The 23098-nt window shown below is 41.9% G+C and overlaps 1 protein-coding gene across 1 annotated transcript in view; it reads right to left on the bottom strand.

The window, feature by feature from the left end:
• Positions 1-208: 208 nt before the first annotated feature.
• The window catches only part of gabra2a (gamma-aminobutyric acid type A receptor subunit alpha2a), a 73444-nt gene continuing 50554 nt past the window's right edge, over positions 209-23098 (bottom strand). The window contains 3 exon segments of the mRNA XM_053335837.1: positions 209-511; positions 6180-6382; positions 18469-18621. Coding sequence (XP_053191812.1) covers positions 209-511; positions 6180-6382; positions 18469-18621 — 659 coding nt within the window.

The following is a 23098-nucleotide window of genomic DNA, read 5'->3' as shown; positions in this document are numbered from 1 at the left end:
ATGAAACCTGGCTTTCTCCTATATTACCAGCTCTCATGTTTATTATAAACCAGTTCTGTTGAGTTAAGACTGTACTGAGTTAGCAAGTCAGATAGGAGAGAAGGGAGAAGGACGTTCTCCATGCATGTAAACAGCTTTTGACTCACTAAATGAATGCCAACAACTGTACAAGTCCTGAATGGGGCTGTGTGTTTGGAGTCCCCGTAGTTCATTTGGAAGGATCCATATCTTTAATGACTGGTTCTCTGTTCAGGTAGGTGGCCCAGTAGACGAGGTTAAAGCTTCCAAACAGCACAGGGAACATGATGCGGGAGATTCGGTCGATCTTGCTGACACTGTTGAAGGTTTTCTTGTTCTGCTCAGGTTTGATCTCACCGCTCGTCTTGTTGGGATCACTTAGAGCACACTTGGAGATCGTGGGCAGCGTAGAGTCTTTAGTGATGTTGGGTGCGTAGTTAGCCACAGCCACAGCATACGCATTGTTCTTCTTCATGATGGATGCTTCCTTTTTCTGCAGGGAAAATGCTTCAGGTTAGACACCTTCTCAAGTCAGTATTATAACTTTTGTGGTGACAATAAAGCAGACAACCTAATTAACTGTTCTGTTTGGGTTATTTTTCTATGCAGGAAATGTGGACTTTATACAGAAGACAGAATAAAAAATAATTGTATGTTTGGAAATATCCTTTATACTGAATTTGTCATGGCAACAGGGAAACATAGTATGTTTGCAGTAAAACATCTTACTAAGATATGATAATATTATTATATGGAAGAGCACAACTGTCCCTACCTCTAAGATATGGTCAAAACAAAATCCTTCCACTGCCTGCTTCATTCCGCTCATATGCTGTGGTTCTGAATGCATATGTGGAATGTAAATTGGAAATTTTCAATAAAATTAAAAAAATAATAATAATGTAAATGTAACTAGCCTTTAAAAAAAGATATAATAATATATAAAAACTAGGAATATCAGAATGAAAGACATGTTTGTAATATAAAGCTGTTGAAGTTGAGATAAATATCTGAACATATTCATATTTATAGTTACTGTACATTACTTGGATCAGCCTTGTTAACTTCTCATCACACCTGATGGTCTGTAGTGATGTACATTGTACTGCAGTAAGTTCCAGTATTAACTCATTTCTTTATTCATTTTATCATTTCATAAATGGGTATTTTCAAACTCAGTAGTTACAAGAACACTATCTGAACTGTTAGTGGTGAAAATTGTGTTTAATGTGACACTGGAAGAGTGAAGAAATAGTTTGAATAATATACTGTATAATATGGGTTAGTGGAGATTAAAAGTACTATGCTGTTTCATACCCACAACCCCAAATAGACTGAATTAAGGGGGTGCTAACCTACACCCAGTGGTACAATAATTCTAACCACAAACTCTTCTGTGTCCATCTGTGTCATTTTAACCTGCAATGAAAGTCAGTAATAGTTCATTACTATGCAAAGTGATGCTATTGTATCATTAGCTTCATTATCACTTCTAAACCACCAGCTGTCTCACAGTGGTCTCTAAACTGCTCACACACAGCTGCTGAACAGTACGCTGCATCATACTGTAGCAGGATGTCCAACAGGAGTAACACACAGATGTTAAACACAGTCACACATGTACTCCTTCACTATTTCACCTAACCAACATGTGTGTGGACATAGTGAGAACACACAGACTTCTTTCACTCCATGCATCTTAGCTACATCAAGTAGCTGTCTGATATGAAGATATGCAGACAAGAAGCATGCTGCAAGCTGTATACATTTTTTCACCTCACGTCCGTGGAAGTCGACACTTATGGTCTCTTGCCCCTGTAGTAGTAATGGAAGTTCAAGTAACACTGGGATTCACCATCTGTCTTACTATCTGTTCCACCCCCCCCCACCCCCCGCCCTGCTGTTTATGATGTTGCATAATATTTGAATCATAATGTCTTGTGTTCTCTCTCAGGTGTATCTGGTTTGGTCTGATTGAGGGAATCTCAGTAAAGAACTCCCTCCTGCTTTCTGGCCTTGGTAGCAGCAGTTGGTGTTTGCTTTAGTGTTTTGTCTTTGTTAGTTCTTTTTTCCCAGCTTTATTTCTGTTAGGTTTCATGTTGATTCTATAAGAGGGAAGAGTCCAGATGCTACAACCTTTCTTTTTGTTTAATTGAGCCAGCCCATCAGTCTTTGTTACATGCTGTTGGTTTGTTGTTGCATTGGTTCAACATCATTTTTGAAGATTATTCTGCAACTATTGTATCCTTTGATTATGTTGGATGTCTTTTGTAAGGAGGCTTTTTGGGGGTTGTAACATTATGATGAAATAAGATATTATTTATAATAGTTTATTTCACAATAGTTTATTTCTAAATGGCCTACCAGAGGCGGACAGAGTACACAGCTTCCTTACTTGAGTAAAAGTACAGATACCTCTTGCTAAATTTTACTCAAGTACAAGTAAAAGTACTACGGTCAGATGTCTACTTAAGTAAAAGTACTGAAGTACTTGTTTTTAAAAGTACTTGAGTATCAAGAGTACAAGAGTACATTTTCTAAATATTGCATTACTACTGCCACAGTGCTTACATTTATGTATAGAAATGTCCTAGATGGAGTTATGACAAATGTTAATGTTAATACCTTGGAGAACGTAAAAGGAATTGAAAGTAAAATCAAGTCATTTTCTTTAAAACCTTATGGTTATTATGGTTATTACAGCTCTCTCTCTCTCTCTCTCTCTCTCTCTCTCTCTCTCTCTCTCTCTCTCTCTCTCTCTCTCTCTCTCTCTCTCTCTCTCTCTCTCTCTCTCTCTCTCTCTCTCTCTCTCTCTCTCTCTCTCTCTCTCTCTCTCTCTCTCTCTCTCTCTCTCTCTCTCTCTCTCTCTCTCTCTCTCTCTCTCTCTCTCTCTTCCTTTCACCCTTCCTTTCCTCCATGGTTCCATCTCTCATCTAACCTGACCATGATTGGTGATTGGTGATAGGCTGTCCCAATCAGTGGTGCCTGCACAATCCAATCACGTTTGAGAGGGAAATGACAAATTGAGTTTTTGTTGGGTTTTTTTTAGTAGAAGTAACGGGTACTCACGGTTATGGATAGAAATGTAGTGGAGTAAAGAGTACAATATTTGCCTCTCAAATGTACTTGAGTAAAGTCATGAGTACTCCCCAAAAATGATACTCGAGTAAAGTACAGATCCCTCAAAATTGTACTTAAGTACTGTACTCAAGTAAATGTACTCCGTTACTGTCCGGCTCTGTGGCCTACTTTCAGAATGGTGCTTTTCTGAATGCTCTTTTTATTTCATAATGGTGTTTTTTAGCCGAATGACTCTGCCTGCCAATCAGAGACAGTGGGTTAGACCTGCACAGTGATTGGCTGATCCTTCTGCCTTTGGCTCTGACATAGACTATTTTCCCAGAATGCCTGTGTTGACCCACAGCTACATACGGCAACTCCACTATGACAAACTACTTTACTGTGCCAATGTACACCAGTATGTTTCTGCTACTGTAAATAATCCATAAACATATATACGTATATATGTCAATGAAGTAATCCATAAACATATACGTGTATATGTCTATGAAATAAACCACAGACATATATACGTAATGTGTCCATGAAATAAACTAGCTGCTACTCTCATACTATGTACAACACTGAACTGTTTTCTTGTTATCTCAACACTTTCGCAACTAATTTCTTACTGACTCTACAGCACCACCTGGTGGCAGAATTTATACAACGCTTAACCATGAGTGGACCAACTGCAATGCAAATTAATCCAATCAATGAACTAAAAAACGTTTTATTATTTCAAATGGTTATCTATTTCACAATATATTATTTCATAATTGAATCATGACTGAACTAGGGCTCCATAATGAACTACATCATTACCATTTTTATTTTAAATTTGTACTGAATATGTTTTGCTGACCTGCTGCATTAGATCACTGTTGTTGTTGCCAAATTAATTTGATTCATGGAAATTGTTCACAGAAAACATTTGGAGTTGTCATAGCCAGAAAAGCAGAGGTGAAACTAAAAACCACTTCTCTGAACCAGGGTGGTGTGGAAGGGTGCAGTATGTGGACATCTCCAAATAAATATTCTACTTCTTAAGCTGAATGGGTTCAGCAAAAATTTCACAAATATATTTTATATTTATTTCGATACACACGTTCTTAATGATGGACCACAAGAACAAGATACCAGCATTCATACAAAACACTGTGCTGCTCTCACTGGCTCTGCACTCATGTTTAGTGAATCACATGGATAATATATCTAATCTGACAGTCAAGAAAGCAGCAGTTTGTGTGTATGTACACCTTGTGCTCTGCTATATTATTTATTTGCCAATTAAACAAAACTATGAAATATTGCAGCTCTGATGTGCAGTTGTTACACAGCCTGTTCCCTAAATGTGATGGATTCAAAGACAACTTATCAGTGTTTATTTAATAACGTAACGGTGCACCTGCAGCTTTTAATATCTACTAAAATCGAGGCTACGACTGACAAAGGCTCTTCCAAAACAGCCTGTGATGAATTCTGTTTTAGCAAACCTATCAACATGGTTACAGACATGCTCTCACTTTTGAATCAGGTTTAGCATACAGTAAATAAGGTAAGGTAAGGTAAGGTAGAATATCTAAAATAATCTGTAATTATATTCTACAATAACATAAATTCTTTCTACAATATACTAGTGTGCAATGTTCCCGGGATTAAACAGTAAGGACAGCCTCAGTCTTATTAGTGGGACTGGGAGGTACTAGGAGGTACTAGGAGGTACTGGGAGGCACTGGGAGGTACTACTGGTAGGAGGTAGTGGGAGTTATTGGGAGGTACTAGGAGCTACTGGGAGGTACTAGGAGTTACTGGGAGGTACTGGGAGCTACTGGGAGGTACTAGGAGCTACTAGGAGGTACTGGGAGTTACTGGGAGGTACTAGGAGGTACTGAGAGGTACTAAGAGCGACTGGGAGGTACTAGGAGGTACTGAGAGGTACTGGGAGCTACTGGGAGGTACTAGGAGCTACTAGGAGGTACTGCGAGGTACTAGGAGCGACTGGGAGTTACTAGGAGGTAGTGGGAGGCATTGGGAGCTACTGGGAGGTACTGGGAGGTATTAGGAGGTACTGGGGGCTACTGGGAGGTACTGGGAGGTATTAGGAGGTACTGGGGGCTACTGGGAGGTACTGGGAGGTATTAGGAGGTACTAGGAGATACTAGGAGGTACTGGGAGGTACTAGGAGGTACTAGGAGTTACTGGGAGGTACTAGGAGCTACTGGGAGGTACTGGGAAGTACTGGTAGGTACTATGAGCTACTGGGAGGTACTAGGAGCTACTGGGAGCTACTGGGAGCTACTGGGAGTTACTAGGAGGTACTGGGAGGCATTGGGAGCTACTGGGAGGTACTGGGAGGTAGTGGGAGGTACTAAGAGCTACTGGGAGGTATTAGGAGGTACTGGGAGGTACTAGGAGGTACTGGGAGGTACAATGAGCTACTGGGAGGTACTAGGAGGTACTGGGAGCTACTGGGAGCTGTGGTGGTGTACAGTCTGACAGTTGATGGTATGAAAGCACTTTGAAGCTTGTGGCTGAATGAGTCTGTAGCTGATCGTGCTCCTGATCTGCATCAGCTCAGCAGAGAGAATGAGAGGGATTGTCCATCATTACTAAATTTACTTCATTACTACTTTACTTAAATTGGTTTGGTTGGTTAAACTTCACACAGAGAACCTCTGACGTGGGTTCACCTCCAGTCACTTAGTGTCTGATTTATTAAAGGTTTGACATCACCTGCAGTGCAAGCTGATCTACTAACGCAGTGCACTGAGCCTTGCTTCTTTCAACTGTGATAGATAATACATAATGTTCATTTAGTACGTTTGCTATAATGAATGTAATATGAGGCATTTTAACCCCAGAGTGCAAACTACAGCTAGGAGACAATGTAAATATGTTATTTAGCACACGCATTGTAATGTACCAAACCCGGAGGTCATTTTGCTGATAGTAACTGTGTCTATAAATAATAGGTTTAATAATAGTAATAGGACAGTTTTGGTTTTACTAACAGCATTGACTTTGTCACAAATACTCTTTCATTTCATTTAAGACACAAGCTCTGTTAAGACGCATCCTCTTGTTTGTGACAGCTCTACCTTCTCACTGACGACACTCTTTCCATCCCAGGCCCAGCCTCGCTTGGTGAAGTAGTTGACGGTGGCAAATTCAATGAGCGCAGAGAAGACAAAGGCATAGCAGACAGCGATGAACCAGTCCATAGCTGTAGCATAGGCCACTTTGGGCAGGGAATTACGGGCGCTAATACTCAGAGTGGTCATTGTGAGTACTGTAGTTACACCTAGAAAGAGAGGAAACCAGCAAGTAAAAAAGAATATGATTCAGGTCAGTAAAAGAGAAAATACATTCATAAAAACAAATGTTACAGGCACATGTTAGTAACTGTCTTCTAAATGTGTCATTCTGACTTCCAAAAGAACATTTAGGAGCTTTAATGATATGTTTGTATTGAAATGTGTTCTGGGATCCTTCAACAGAATCTCATGGCAGTTTGTGAAATAGTCATGAAATAAACCTACAGATTCATGTACATGGACATGAATTAAAACTAATGAATTTCAATTTGAAGTATCTTTTCTACCTGCAGTACTTTTTTTCTGTCAGCCGGGATTCAGACACTGCACGTAGCACTTTTGTCACTTTTCTCCTGTATATTTCAGTTACAGTAGATCTGGGGGAAGAAGTTTATATTGCTGCTTTAAGTTGGTCATTTTAGTTTGAATAAAGCACACTCCATATTTTCCCTTTAATTGTGTGTAATTAACCTTGAAATCTCTTGTTAGTGGTGGTTCTTGGCAGCTGGGAAGAGGAAGCTTGGAAGTTGTTTATAGCATGTTTGATCTCTGTTATTTCCTACCCTCATCTGACATACTGTAGATCAATAGGTTAGGTAAGGTAAGGTAAGGTAAGGTAAAAGCTACTGAAATTCTAAACTGACACAACAGTAGCCTTGCAATGATGAAGTGATAAGAAAATAAAATAAAATAAAATATACAATAAACAATCAATCTAATCTGTAATGATATACATCTACAATACACATACATTTCTTATACTATAAGGTGTAACCACATCATGAGAGTGCTCCCTCACCAAATTCACTTTAACAAAATTAGAAAATGATTTTAAAGTGTGTGGGAAAAAAACGCATAGGGAATATATCATATATAAAATATATCATAAGGAATGTGGACTGCTGATGTTTTTTGAAACTGACACATGCTGTCACTGACTTTAATGGAACTTTTAATGGAAGACATTTTCTGTGGTTGCCAGAGAAGCATGACCTGTCTGTTGGTATAAGCATGAACACACATACATGCAAAATCACACACCTCTTCCACTTCCATATTATTGTGTCATGAGTAAATAAATCACTGTCAAATCTTACTAATCTTTAAGATATTTAACATGGAATTAATAATAATAATAATAATAATTTACTTAATAATTACTTATTTATATAGCATCTCATCTGAATTTAAACCACATCTGAGTCCTTATGGAGGCTCCACAAAACAATCTGAACAGAGAGAGAGCAGAAAGGCATAAACTGACCAGTAATGTAATGCAGTGTAAAAGTACTGCAATTCAGACCATTGAGCCTCTCTACTGTTCTTATGCCAGCTGAAATTTGTCTGTAGCACATTTGTATAGCATTATGACTTTACTTAAATGAAACCAACACATTGGGTTGAGTGTTTTGTGCCTTTAAAGTCCGTGTAAAGTAAGAATAAATATGTATTCTGAGTTTGACATACCACAGAAAAGTGTGTTGTTAACCACCCTGCCAAATTTCAATGATTAAAAAAATCGCCAAATATATGAAATTAGGCTTCAAAGTTGTGTAAAAATCAGCCTCTTTCTCTGCTCCCAAACGCTGTGGGAGTGCCCACCGAGTCCGCTGAAACCCCGCCCCCTACCAAGTGTCACCTGTCAATCAAAGTCACCACCTCTACCAAAAACATGGACGCTACATCTGAGCGCTTTCTGCTGCTAACTCATTTGCTAGCTCGGCAGCTAACTCGGCAGCTAGCTCGGTGGCTAACTGGCTAAATGTAGACAGTAGTAGTAGTAGTGTGTTCTGAATGTATTTATACCACTACAGCAGCAGGGGCGGGTTTATGCTAATCACCGCCGTGTTACATAACAGTGATACTAAATCCTGAACACAGTTTGTGAAGCCTAGCTCCACAATTCAAATCTAAATGGTTGAAATGCTTTTTACACCTTTTTTTTAATTTAATGTGTTTAGAAGAAAATGTCTGAATTCACTTCACACAGACTTTAAATAGTGATAAGATCAAGGCGTTATTGTGCTGTTTAGGAATTCACAAGAGTAGTAATTAGAATTAAAGTAGTGATGCAGCATCTAATCAGGACCAGGAAGTGTTTCATGCTTATCCAAATTGGGAATATTCATGCCAGCCCTCTAGTCTGTTTTTTCTCTTTATTCCTGATGCTTTGATGAAAATGAAACTCCTATCTCACAGCCTCAACAAATAGTGAACATTAGCAGTTTCATGAAGACATATTCATTGCAGAAATGATGTAATGAACTGCTTTCTATTATATTTGCATTATTGAGCTCCCTCTCTGCCATGGATCATATCCTGACTGGTGGAATTAGCCGCAATACACATTTTCAAGTTCCTCCAATAAAACTGCTTGAGCCATGAATTTCTTTGATGTTATAAGAAGCAGTTGGAGATTAATTTCTTTGCTGAGTGGCATTTCAGGAATCATACTGTGAGGTGGAAATGGCTTTTATTCACTTCCTTTGCCATCTGGGCCAGTTGAGTCATATCAGAACCGCCTTGACAAGCATAGCATCCATCAAGAAAACAACAGGATAGAATATGTTCATGTACATTAGCAGGCAATAGAAACAGAACAGTATCAGAAAAGGCTATTGACAACATATGTGTTTACCACAATATTCTCTCAATGACAATTAGATGAATTCAGTGTTGTAATTACATAATAAGGATTGGCTGATAATAAGGTGGGGTAGTATTTTATGAAAAAAGAGAAATAATTATGTAAAAATGTGGATATATTAGTTGTAGTGGTAGTAAATAAAGGTAATACATGTAAATATAGTTACAAATCATGATTTATTTTTTAGGTGTGTGGTTGGTTGCACTGTGGGAAAATGTAAAACCTTTATTAGAGTTGGATTTGTGTTACCAGGCAATCATGGGACAACACATTACTCAGTAATCTGGCTTTTTAATTGGTCTTCCAATTGAATTTTATTTATTTATTAATCTGTCTTTTATTTTCTATTTTAGCCTCATTTACTACTTTGACTATTCTGTTTATTCTATTGTATTGTTTTGTTCTTCATAACCCATCTACTTCATTAATTTCAATATTTTATTAATATTTTATTACTTTTATTATTTTTACATTTCTGGTGTTTCCTCATTACAGATTCTTGAGTTATAATAGTGTTTCCTGAGTTCTTATGCATTGTTCCTGTTTGTTTGTTTTGTTTGTTTGTTCTGACTATGTAAAGCACTCTGTGTTACATCATGATGTATGAAAAGTGATATACAAATAAAGTTTGATTGATTGATAATGGATCAAAAGATATCAGCACAGGAATGGCCACAATTGTGGAAAAGTAGGCCAATCTGTTCTAATATCAGTCATATTTCAGTAATAATGGAGTAACACTGTTTCCTCTTCATATAGATGTATGGGGTTAGATTCATGGCTGGTAAAACAGGAAAAAAAGGTTTTACTCATGTTGGATGATATGATTTGTTTTTTCTATGGATAAAAATAATGGAATAACAGGGATGGAAGTTTAGCCTAGCTTAGCATAAAGAGTGGAAGTAGGGGGGAAGTCACTCAGCTCACTGTTTAACATATTTATCTGGTTTGTTAATTCCATACACAGAGAAGCAAAACAACAGTTTGTGGTTTCATTTTTATTTTTATTATTACTTTAACTCAACCTTACATTTTGGTTATGTTCGTGATTGTATATAATGACTTGTTTTATTAAAGTGTATCATAATAGAATAGAATAGAATAGTTCAGGAGCCTGATTGCCCAAGGATAAAAAAGGATAGAATGATATAGTGCAGGGGATAAGAGGACGGAGTGCCTAACATTAACCTCAGGCAGGTCGCTGATATTTTAGCGAATAGGAAATCAGAGTGTGGGTGCAGGTCCACTGTCCTGTAGCAGATAAGGAGGGTGAGGTCTCATAGCAGCCTGACCCTCATCTGCTGGGCAGCCTGCAGTATTCTGATAAAATGTTCACCTGTCAGCATGAACACACAGAAGCACAGAGCTGGTAAGCTCAGCTGAGGATAGGAGCAGTTACTGTTTGGATATCCTGGCTGGGCTGTTGAGAGGTTTACTGCTGTTTACTGTTCACTTTCATCACAATAGTGAGCAGAAAATATTTGACAGGTTTTCCAAATTTATAGGCAAAAAAATTCAGCATTTATTTAGCATAAATTTTTCGTGCAAAAAATGTGCAAGCTGATCTACTAACGCAGCACACTGAGGTTTGCTTCTTTCAACTGTGCAAGATAATATGTGCTGTCCATTTAGTACGTTTGCCATAATGAATATGTAATATGAGGCGTTTTAACTCCAGTGTGCAAAATACAGGGAGGAGAAAATGCTAATATGTTATTTAGCACACACATTGTGATTTAACAAACCTGAAGGTAATTTTACTGACAAAATCTGCGTCTATTAATAAAATCTTTGAAGGGCAGGTATTAACCTGCTGCTCACTGCGCACAGATGACTTCTGTTAAGGCTGATTTATGCTTCAATGTAACCTCCACGCTGTAACTACGCTGGTGTCTCGACGCCGTCTTGCACTTTTCGAAATTCTGCGTCTTTCCATCGCGTTGTGTTTTGCCGCGGTGCAATTCACTGCCAGAGAGGTAGGGGGATGTGCTCCTTTCCTGAATGGTTATCAGTGTCTCTGCAGGGCAGAGGCAGGCGATTGGAATTAATTTCACGATACCGGAAATACGTTGGTACCAAGAAAACCAATCACAGCCCTCATGGTCTGCGTTGCCTCGATGCGTAGTTACATTTCTGGGGAGGTGCACGTCAAGGGGCGGCGTAGGGGTTAACGGTGATGCAGAGAGCTCTGCGTAGGTACGCCGTTGACCCAACATAGAAGCATAAATCAGCCTTTACTGTGGTGAGGAGGAGACAGAGTTTTTCCACCTGTGTTATAATTTTGGAGTGGAATATTTTAGGTTTTACTAACAGCATTGAGTCGTCACTAATAATCTCCCATATGTTGGTTTTTCTGGTAATATTAGTTTTTGTTATAACTCAATATATTAGTTAACCTCTTCCACTAGAACCTGATCACATTTCATTTCATGCTTGCAGCTTTCTGCTCGTCCAAACTCTCCATTAAGACACAAAACCTTCATTTAAATACTGCTGTCTGCACCTGTTGCTCCTGTTTTCATTTATGCAGTTATTCTTAGTAGATCACCTGCAAAACACACGCAAACGAAACACGCAATCTATTGCACTGTGGACGCAATTTAGTACCCACTATTTGGGATCTTAGTAAATCAGGCCCTTCGTGTTCATTACATACAAATAAAAAGATCAACTTGTCTACAATCAGAAAGTAAAAAAGGAACAATACATCTCTGAGCTCATCAGCACCAATCAGCAGAACTTCAGATTAGTTATTTCTTACACCCTCCCACCACTCTCCCCTCTGCTATATCTGCTGTGACAAATTTCTCTCCTTTTTTCTCAACCATTTCCAAGCTCACACAAACTGTACAAAGCAACAAAACACACAGGACACACATGCAATACAAATGTACAAACAACATCACATACAATTTAGTGTGTAATTGCAGCCGTTTTTTGAATTTATTTTGAAATTTATGCTTTTATTTTGAAATGATACAAACCAGAAGCGGTTCCTGTTAGCTCCGTTAGCTTCACACCAAGGCTGAAGAGCACCTGTATCAGTGGTGTTATCTAGCAAAGTTTGTTTGACCTTTTTTATTATCACTCCAAGCTTTGTGGTGTTTGCTACAGATATGTGAACGTGCTTTATGTTCAACAATCAGATTTTTGATTCTAAAAAAGGCTAAAATGGTCAGTATTACATGTATTCTTATTTTGTCTGAATGCAATTTTAGTTCTACAGTGTTAATAAACATTAGTAAAAGGAACTGGAGTCCAATCTCATCTCATCCAATCAATGGGTGGCATATAGAGTCAGTAATTACAGTGCTGAGAAGCTTTAAAGACTGTGTAAAGTGAATTCAGACATTTTCTTCTAAACACAATAAATAGGTCATAAATGTATTTCTAAAAAAAGGTGTAAAAAGCATTTCAACCATTTAGATTTGAATTGTGGAGCTAGGCTTCACAAACTGTGTTTCAACATTTCTGTGTTCAGGATTTAGTGGACGGGTCTGAAAAATCACGCAGCGGTGATTAGCATAAACCCGCCCCTGCTGCTGTAGAGGTATAAATACATTCAGCACACACTACTACTACTACAGTCTAGTTAGCCAGTTGGCTGAATAAAGGCTGACTTATACTTCTGCGTCGGAACGACGGCGTACCTACGCAGCCGTAGGTAGCAGCAACGCGAACCGCAAGGGCTGTGATTGGTCCGGTCAAAGCATCAGTTCCTCCGGCAGTTGCTTTATTTATTAATAATGAACAGAAGGTATGTGTTTTCTGTTATTGGAGCACATAGCGCAATGCTACATGCTACTGTGACCGGAAGATAAACAAGGATACAGATAGAGACTCCTCTGAAACCACACACACACACACACACACACACACACAGTCACCCCTAGCAACACGTTCCCTCGACGCAGAACTTCGAAAGGACAACGACGGCGTAGCTCTGACGGCGTAGCTCCGACGCAGAAGTATAAATCAGCCTTTAGCCGCCGAGCTAGCTGCCGAGCTAGCAGCAGAAAGCTCTGAGACAGCGTCCACAGCCGCGTTTCCACTGCAGGAGTTCCTGGTAAAAGGAGGGGGTAGGAACTTCTACAGGAACCGTCCTCTCACTCGGCCCTCTCACTGGCCGTGTCTCCACTGCAGAGTAGGACCCCTCGGTGACGTCATGGCCCTGTGGAGACGCACCAACGGGGCTGGCCCCGTAAAATTACCCTGAAGTTCCTGCAGTGGAAACGCGCCTCATGTTTCTGGTAGAGGTGGTGGCTTTGGTTGACAGATGACACTTGGTAGGGGGCGGGGTTTCAGCGGACTCAGCGGGCACTCCCACAGTGTTTGGGAGCAGAGAAAGAGGCTGAGTTTTACACAACTTTGAAGTCTAATTTCATATATTTGGCGATTTTTTTAATCATTCAAATTTGGCAGGGTGGATGGTTTTAGATGCTGCACTGTTTCCTCTAACTGTTTTACATTGCAGTTGAGTTATTCCTGGGAGGTCTTAGGGATTGCATCATTTTATTGTTTTGTTGATTTGTGTCGATATTTAACCTTATGGACTGGATTCTTTCACTGAAAAAGCAAATTCATTGCATTTTTCTGTGGAAAGGAGTTCTGGAGCGATCTGTTGAAGGGGGTTGGTAAGCTTATCAACCGTAGCAAACAGAGTACGAGTGTTGTTGATGTTCTTATTAATAATTTCAGAAAAGTGTTGCTGTCTAGCTTTGAGTAACTCATACTTAAAATTACAAAGACTTTGTTTGTAGAGGTCAAGGTGAATTTGAAGTTTAGTTTTTCTCTTGCATGCATCTTCTATTCCACTTCTCCTCTATTGATCCAAACCATTGATTTAATTCATGCAAATTGAATTTGGTTTGGAGGGATTATAACAGTCTTGGATATGTCATTGATGAGTAACAAGATTGATTTCTAGGGTTTTGTTTTTTTTGGGTGAACTTGACCGCCTGTGAGTGCTTTGGGACATTATCCAATGAGCGTCTTATCCTGGCTTGTCCCGCCCTGGCCCAAAACAGCTGTTAGGAGAAGCCTCATTGAACACCGTTGAAGCTCTGAGTCTGAGCCAGTGTGTGATAGGGAAATCATGTCAGAAAATAACAGCACCGGCAATAAACAGCTGGTTACAGGATGTCATAGTTGTAAAATTGAACGCATTCAAGTGCAGATTTGATGTAATGTAAATTATCATTTTAGTGTGAATTTAATATGACAGTTGTGACAATTTATTTGATGAAATTTTAGGGGAAGGCGAGCTTCCCTTGTTGTCTCAGAGCAATCGCCCCTGTCTGAGTGAGTATACACACACAGTCACATAGAATGATCTGAGTGAGTTTACACACAGTCACATGGAATGATCTGAGTGAGTTTACACACAGTCACATGGAAGAGGAGAGCTTATAAAGCAGGTACTCATTTGAAATGAATGTAAAATGATTGGATCTCTCCAGTAGTTAGTTTTTATGAGGACTGTTTCTCCAGCCAGCCTCCAACATGTCAAACAAGAAGTCAAATGAGAAAGAATCATAGTGGACAGAAATATGTTGGCTGCATCTAAAGAGAGACACTTTCTAATATGTCTAAAATAACAATTGTACTCATTGTACACATTTTCTCAACGTGTTTCTTACCCCCCACAGCCCCCCACACACTCCAGAGGACCTTGGTGAGACGCAGGAGGACCGGGGCCAGGAGTCACCCCACAGTGCCCAGGACCTCCACGCTCGGGAAGCCCTAGATCCAGACACCCCACAACACCAAAAGCGGGTTAAGTGGCCTCCAGCCAGTAAAGCGAGTGAGTGGCAGAAGCTTGATGACGATTTGGAGGGTATCCTGAAAGCCACAATGAAAGGAGGGGCAGACAGGAAACTCCAAATAATGGCCACCATGGTCATTAGCATTGCCACTGAAAGGTTTGGAATGATTGAGAAGCGTGCTGCGGCAAAGCCTTACTCCAAGAACCGCAGGGCAGAAAAGATCTCACAGCTGCGACGGGAACTCAGGGACCTGAAGAACCAGTTCAAGGGCGCAAGTGAGGACCTGAAGCCGGGGCTGGCAGAGATTCGCTGTGTTCTGAGAAAGAAGTTGCTAACCCTCAGAAGAGCAGAGTGGCATCGGAGACGGGCAAAGGAAAGAGCGAAAAGGCGCGCTGCATTCCTAGCTAACCCCTTTGGGTTTACCAAACAGCTGCTAGGCCAGAAGCGCAGTGGACATCTAACCTGCGCAAAAGAGGAGGTAGACTCGTACCTCCACGAAACATACAGTGATGCAGTGAGGGAGGAGGATTTGGGTGAATTCAGAGACCTGATCAAGCCACCTGAGCCAACCTGTGAGTTTAACATCAAGGCCCCCACCTGGAAAGAAACTCAGTCAGTGGTCAAAGCTGCAAGGAACAACTCGGCTCCTGGACCCAATGGTATACCCTACCTGGTGTACAAGAGGTGCCCCAAGCTCCTGAACCGTCTCTGGAAAATCCTAAGGGCAATCTGGAGGCGAGGGATTGTTGCCCACCAATGGAGATCCGCAGAAGGGGTGTGGGTTCCGAAGGAAGAGAGGTCCACCACCATCGAGCAGTTTAGGACCATCTCGCTGCTCAATGTCGAGGGGAAGATATTTTTCAGTATCCTTTCCCACCGGCTGTCAGACTTCCTACTTCGAAACCAGTACATTGACACTTGAGTGCAAAAGGGTGGGATCCCAGGGGTACCAGGGTGCCTGGAACACAGTGGAGTGGTGACACAGCTAATAAGAGAGGCCCGAGAGGGGAAAGGGAACCTATCTGTGCTTTGGCTGGATCTAGCTAATGCATACGGCTCCATACCCCACAAGCTGGTGGAGGTGGCATTGGAGAGGCACCATGTCCCATGTAACATCAAGGCCTTAATCATGGACTACTATAACAGCTTCCACCTCAGATTCACTTCTGGTGCAGTTACATCAGAGCGCCACCGGCTTGAGAAAGGGATCATCACTGGATGTACCATTTCAGTGATTCTCTTTGCCTTGGCCATGAACATGCTGGTCAAGTCAGCCGAGCCGGAGTGCAGAGGGCCCACAACCAAGTCCGGCATCCGTCAGCCCCCCATCAGGGCGTTTATGGACGACCTGACTGTGACAACAACATCAGTACCAGGGTGCAGATGGATCCTCCAGGGCCTGGAGAAGCTTACCACCTGGGCCCGCATGCGCTTCAAACCAGAGAAATCCAGGTCTCTAGTCCTTAAGGGAGGGAAGGTGACTGACCGGTTCAGCTTCTTCCTTGGAGACACCCAGATTCCATCCGTCACAGAGAAGCCTGTGAAAAGCCTGGGGAAGATCTTCGACTGCTCCCTGAGGGATACAGCTTCCATCAGGGCCACCAATGAACAACTTGATGGCTGGCTAAAGGCAGTGGACAAATCTGGTCTCCCGGGGAAGTTCAAGGCATGGGTGTACCAGCATGGCATCCTGCCCAGGATATTATGGCCATTGCTGGTGTATGAATTTCCCATGTCCACCGTGGAAGGGTTTGAGCGGAGGGTCAGCAGCCACCTCCGACGCTGGCTGGGGCTCCCTCGGAGTCTCAGCAGCCTTGCCCTCTACGGCAACAACAACAAGCTGAACCTACCAGTCAAGGGCCTCACGGAGGAGTTCATGGTTGCCAGAGCAAGGGAGGTCCTCCAGTACAGGGAATCGAAGGACCCAAAGGTGGCTCAAGCTGGCATTGAGGTCAGGACAGGCAGAAGGTGGAGGGCGCAAGAGGCGGTGGACCAGGCTGAAGCTCGGCTGTCCCACAAAGAGCTCGTGGGATCTGTGGCCACTGGCCGGGCAGGACTGGGAACCGTACCAACTACCCACCTCAGCAGGCTCCGGGGCAAGGATAGGCGGGACCGGGTCCAACTTGAGGTGCGGGCTGGAGTCGAGGAGCAGCGTGCTAGCCAGTGGGTGGGGCTAAGGCAACAGGGCGCGTGGACCAGGTGGGAGGAAGCCATGAATAGAACCATCTCATGGCCGGAGTTGTGGAAGGCGGAACCGCTCCGCATAAAATTCCTCATCCAGTCTGTTTACGACGTCCTGCCCAGCCCTTCAAACCTCTTCCTTTGGGGCAAGGTTGAAGCTCCATCATGTACCTTGTGCCAGGGAAGGGGAACGCTTGAACACATCCTCAGCAGCTGTCCTAGGGCACTTGGAGATGGTCGCTACCGCTGGCGCCACGACCAAGTACTGAAAGCAGTTGCTGAGTCCGTCCACTGTGCCGTCGACTACAGCAAGCGCTTACCACCACCGAGGCACGGGAAGGCATTTGTGAAGGCTGGGGAAAAACCCCCTCCCCAACCAAAGGCCCAAACAGGACTGCTGGGAACAGCTAAGGACTGGCAGCTGAGGGTGGACTTAGGAAAACAGCTGAAGTTCCCCGAGAGCATCTTGAAAACCAGCCTGAGACCAGACATTGTGCTGCAATCTGAGTCTTCCAAGCAGGTTATCATATTGGAGCTGACGGTGCCTTGGGAGGAGAGGATGGAGGAAGCCAGTGGGAGGAAGAGGGAGAAATATGCAGAGCTGGTGGAGGACTGCCGCAACAGGGGGTGGCGAGCAAGATGCTTGCCCATTGAAGTCGGGGGAAGGGGCTTTGCAGGGAAGTCACTCTGTAGAGCCTACAGTCTCCTAGGCATCACAGGGGCAAGGAAGAGGAGAGCCATCTGCTCAGCTACAGAGGCCGCTGAGAAAGCTTCTCGGTGGCTGTGGATCCAGAGGGACAAGGCGTGGACGAGCGCTTCTTGGACACAGGCCGGGAGCTGATCACTCCCGGTCGGGTCGCCTGGGTGAGGGGGTCTGAAGTTGAAAGACCCGAAACCCTCCGTGACCCCAGGTACTATCACTGATGATGTGTCCAAGAGTCTGCATCACGAGATGTATCCAACAACAACAACAATTCACATTTGGATCCACATTTCAAATCAGTGACTATGTCAAATCTTTCACCTTTAATGAGAATATCAGCATCAGGAGGTTGTAACATGGTTTTAAAAATAAACTTTCCTTTTGACTTGTTTACAGACTCAGACATGACTGATCAAGCCAGTGTTTGATCATTTCCATTGCAACTGTTAAAGCTGTTGATTTTGCTGCCATGGTGCCATGAGGTAAATTTTAATAATTTGTCATTTTAACATCTAATTTTACTGTTTTGTAGACAACACACATCAGTCGTTGTCCAGTATGCAGCTTACATGAGTGCGATGTGGAAATGTGAAGCTTCCAGTGAACATGCAGCACCAGTCAAAAGTTTGGAGACACTTTCTCATATAAGAGAATGGAAAGCTGTGTCCAAACTCTTGAATGGTACACTGTATGTACACTGACAACAGACTTTACAGTGAAACAGGAAACCTTTTGTATCAAACAGTTAAACTTGCCACCGTGATTACTCAGACTTACCAAAGACTGTCCTGGCTGGCACAGACTCTCTGTTGAGCCAGAAGGAGACCTGAGAGAGGATGACCGTCATGATACAGGGCAGATACGTCTGTATCACAAAGTAGCCAATCTTTCTCTTCAGGTGGAAGTGGGCTGTCATGACTGTATATTCACCTGAGGGTAAATAGAAACACACAAACACACTTCATGTAAGTATAAAAGAAACAGCAACAGCAAATCTCTGACTGACCCAAGAGCAAGTTTACAATAAGGTTACAGAAAATATCAATACAATAACAGCAAAGAAATCTAGAAAGCAGATTATGACTAATGACATTTTTTGTCCAACTTCTATTTCCAAGGGGAAAAATGAACCTTAAAGACATTTTCTTCTAAACACATTAAATAGGTCATAAATGTATTTCTAAAAAAGGTGTAAAAAGCATTTCAACCATTTAGATTTGAATTGTGGAGCTAGGCTTCACAAACTGTGTTTCAACATTTCTGTGTTCAGGATTTAGTGGACGGGTCTGAAAATCACTGCCACGTGGCATAAACCCGCCTCTGCTGCTGTAGAGGTATAAATACATTCAGCCACACTACTACTACTACTACTACAGTCTATAGTTAGCTCAGTTAGCTGAGTTAGCCAACGAGGTAGCAGCTGAGTTAGCAGCAGAAAGCTCTCAGATGTAGCGTCCATGTTTCTGGTAGAGGTGGTGACTTTGATTGACAGGTGACACTTGGTAGGGGGCGGGGCTTCAGCGAACTCGGCGGGCACTCCCACAGCGTTTGGGAGCAGAGAAAGAGGCTGATTTTTACATAACTTTGAAGCCTAATTTCATATATTTGGCGATCTTTTTAATCATTCAAATTTGGCAGGGTGGTTAACAACACACTTTTCTGTGGTATGTCAAACTCAGAACACATATTTATTCTCACTTTACACAGACTTTAAGCTCAGTGAGGATGCTCTGGCAGCAGCAGTTTGCATGGTTACACATGAGCCCCAAGCATCAACGGGTTCATTAGAAGATGCATACATTACATGTGTGTAAGGATTTGTTTTGATGTAAAATGTATTCATCATGGAAGAGGACATCTACAGAATATTTTATAGTTAATTGTACAGAATAAATCATTGGGATTTATTTACTGTTCTAACCGTCGCTGATAGAACAATCTAAGTATACAGCAGAAACAAAGTGTTTTATCATGTAGAGACTGTGTTGTGTGTAGCTTTGATCACACAGTGTGTTGCTTTAAGCTCAGTCGTCTTTGTTAGAGGTCTGATGGACTTTGGTTTTGTAGAATTCACTTGGCTATATTTCTAGCCCTGTGCTGCCCTGTGATGCTGTAAACTTTGGGAAGTGCTGCAGCTCCCATCTTCTCTTCCCATCCTTACTTCCTGAAGGCAGAGGATAAAACTTCAAAGAGGTATGAAGTGAGTGGGCTTAATGCTATAAAAACACAGATAAAAAGAAAACACACTAGCACTGTAAATAAGATCTCTCTTCTCACTGGACGGAAAATTAAGTAATTCCAAAAATATACTTTAGGGCTATACCAGAATGTGTTATCCAATGCAAAATGTTATACTAATCAAATACTAGTTTTTGTAAATCAGTTTAATAAACCCTTTAGGGAGCCCTATATTAAGTTCATTTCACTGAGCTTTAAATCTCTAAAAGCTTTAAAGCCTTTATAGTTAAATCAAACTTTAATTAATCAACTTATTGGTTAACTCTATCAAATATTGGCGGAAACATAAAACAAATGCATCCATCATAAGTTGTAAAAGCCCAAGGCGATATTTACAGATTGTTCCAGTGTGTGCTTACAGTGCACAGTATCCATAAAGAGGTTGCATGGACCTTACTGGTTTTGGGTATATTATTTCTATATACAGGTGATGTTGTACCTGCTGGCCATTTTGCCTGTCGCACCAATTCTTGAGCTCTGGTCAGAAACCTGTTTTTGTGAGGTCTGTGAGGTCACAGTGACATCAGTTCATCCATGAGTTCCTAAAATATCACGTTCACCAGAATTGGACAGACGTGAGGTGACTGTGACATTTGACCATCAAAATCTGATCAGTTCATCCTTGAGTCTGTAGCGGACACAGCATCAGTACTGCTCAGAACATCCTCTGGTCAGAGTCACTGTAGCGGCTATCTCATCCGATGCTCTTAACCACCACTTTTAAGCAGTCCAACTCACTTTTCAGCTTGACGCACACAAGGATCCTCGGAGGCAGTAACTTCAGTTCAAAAAACTTTACTTGAACAAATAAAGATAAGTTACAGGATTCTTCTTATACTGTATGGTCAAAAAACTGTGTAGCTCCCTGGGCTGCTCAAACTAGTCTGCCTAGGGGGCGTTGCTTCATGGTCACAACAACACTAAAGGAGCAATGCAAAATTTAAAGTAACACTTTTCAATATGGCTCTTACATTCCCAGCCCCTAATTGCTTATGCCAAGAGCAGAACAATTACCAGATATTCTTATGCTAAGGGCCATATATAGCTACAAAAATAACATTACACTATCTAGTAAGATATAAAACTCTTTACATAATGTCTTCAACATTTTTTTTTTTTTTCAACTGTTCACATTGCAGGTTTCAGCAGACACAATTTGTTAACAGGTCTGTTCAGTATGTTAGTCTTAGTCTGCACGCTGACTCATCTCACTGTACCACTTGAGTCTGGTAATGTCTTTATCACTCGACCCATACTCCAGGAGTTGCGAGGGGCAGACTCATCCATTATCAAAACGACATCTCCTGTTGTGAAGTTCCTCTGTGGTGTCAGCCACTTTTGTCTCTCCTGAAGGAGTGGCAAATATTCTCTTGTCCATCTTGTCCAAAATAGGTTGGCAATATACTGTATCTGCCTCCATCGACGCCGTGCGTACTGATCATCTTTGTCGAAGACTCCTGGTGGGATGTTGGGCTGCGTTTTCATAAGCAATAGGTGATTAGGGGTTAAGGCTTCAACATCATTAAGGTCATCTGAGGACTGGGTTATAGGTCTACCATTTATGATGGCCTCAACTTCGCACATGACCGTTTGGAGTCCTTCTTCATCTAGTGTCTGTTGCTGTAACACAGAGCTCAACACTTTCCTTATAGTGCGAATTTGCCTTTCTCACACACCACCTTGGTGTGAGGCTGCAGGGGTGTTGAAAATCCATTTGATACCTTTTTCTGTCATGGTGTTCTGTATTTTTGTCTGATCCAAGTTCTCCAATGCCTTTCGCAGTTCCTTTTCTGCTGCAACGAAGTTTGTTCCATTGTCTGAGCGTAATATTTTTACCTGTCCTCTTCTGCATATAAACCTGCGTATGGCGTTGATGCAGGAATCTGTGTCCAGGCTGTGAGCAATTTCAATGTGCACGGCCCTTACAGTGAGACATGTAAAAATTACACCATATCGTTTAATGAGGCTTCTTCCACGCTTAATTTCAAAGGGCCCGAAGAAGTCAACCCCCACGTTGGTAAAGGGTGGCTGATCGGGCTGTAGCCTGTCTTCAGGCAGGTCGGCCATCTTTTGTCTTCCAGCCTTAGCATTAAGCCTTCTACACACTGTGCATTTTGAGATAATCTTTCTTACCGCTGAATTAGCTTGAGGTATCCAATATTTTTCTCGCAGCACTGCCAACATATAGTTGCGACCACAGTGTCCGACTTCTTGGTGGATGTGTTGCAGTAAGAGGTTGGCTATGTGTGAGTTTTTAGAGAGGATGGCTGGATGTTTAGCCTCTTGCGGCATTGCAGCTTTATTAAGACGGCCTCCAACTCTTAGTGTACCGTCTTGCAACACGGGGTCAAGTCTGTAGATCTGACTCTTTTTCTTGACTGGAGAATGTTCTCTTAGAGCACAGATTTCTTCTGTGTAGTGTTGTCGCTGACTCAGCTGTATTAACTGTGTTTCTGCTTCATCCAGCTCTTCAAGTGACAATGGATGCTGTTGTAATGCTGATTTGAACTTCTTCATGTTTTGTGAAATGAGCCTTTTCTGCTTTTCAGGATTGTTCTCTGACTTATTAACTGTTTCAAGCTCTTTTCTTTTGTTTTTCAGTAGCAGTAGTGTCTCTTTTAGTCTGAGAAACCACGCAACAGCTCTTTTCAGTCTTTGCCATGATGAGTAGTAAGCAGTAAGCTTGTTGATCGTGTCATAGTTCTCTTCTGTGCTGGTTATGAGTACCCGAGCACATGTTTTGATTTCTGGGTCTTCTTCTCTGACCAAACACTTTTCATCCAGTAGTTTTGGCCATTTACTTTCAGGTTCTGCCAAGAAATCTGGGCCATGTATCCATACTTTGTTCTGTAAGAACTTCTTCACCTTGACTCCTCGAGAGCCCTGATCCGCTGGATTCAGCTCTGTGTTAACGTAGTGCCACTGAGTAGGATGGGAATGATCCCTTATTGTAGTGACCCGGTTTGCTACGAAGGTTTTGAAGCGAGCACTTTCATTTGTTAGATATCCTAGCACTGTAGTGCTGTCAGTCCAGAAGGTGGATTTCTCTAATGGGATTTTAAGCTCCTCTTTCAACAGACGGTCCATTTTGACTGCCACGACCGCCGCTGTCAGTTCCAGTCTCGGTATTGTAACATGTTTTAAGGGCGACACTCTTGCTTTTCCTATG

The sequence above is a fragment of the Scomber japonicus genome, chromosome 16 (genome assembly GCF_027409825.1).
Source record: "Scomber japonicus isolate fScoJap1 chromosome 16, fScoJap1.pri, whole genome shotgun sequence".
NCBI classification, from domain to species: Eukaryota; Metazoa; Chordata; class Actinopteri; order Scombriformes; family Scombridae; genus Scomber; species Scomber japonicus.
The sequence above is the reverse complement of the archived record's forward strand: the minus strand, read 5'-3'. Positions and strand labels throughout refer to the sequence as shown.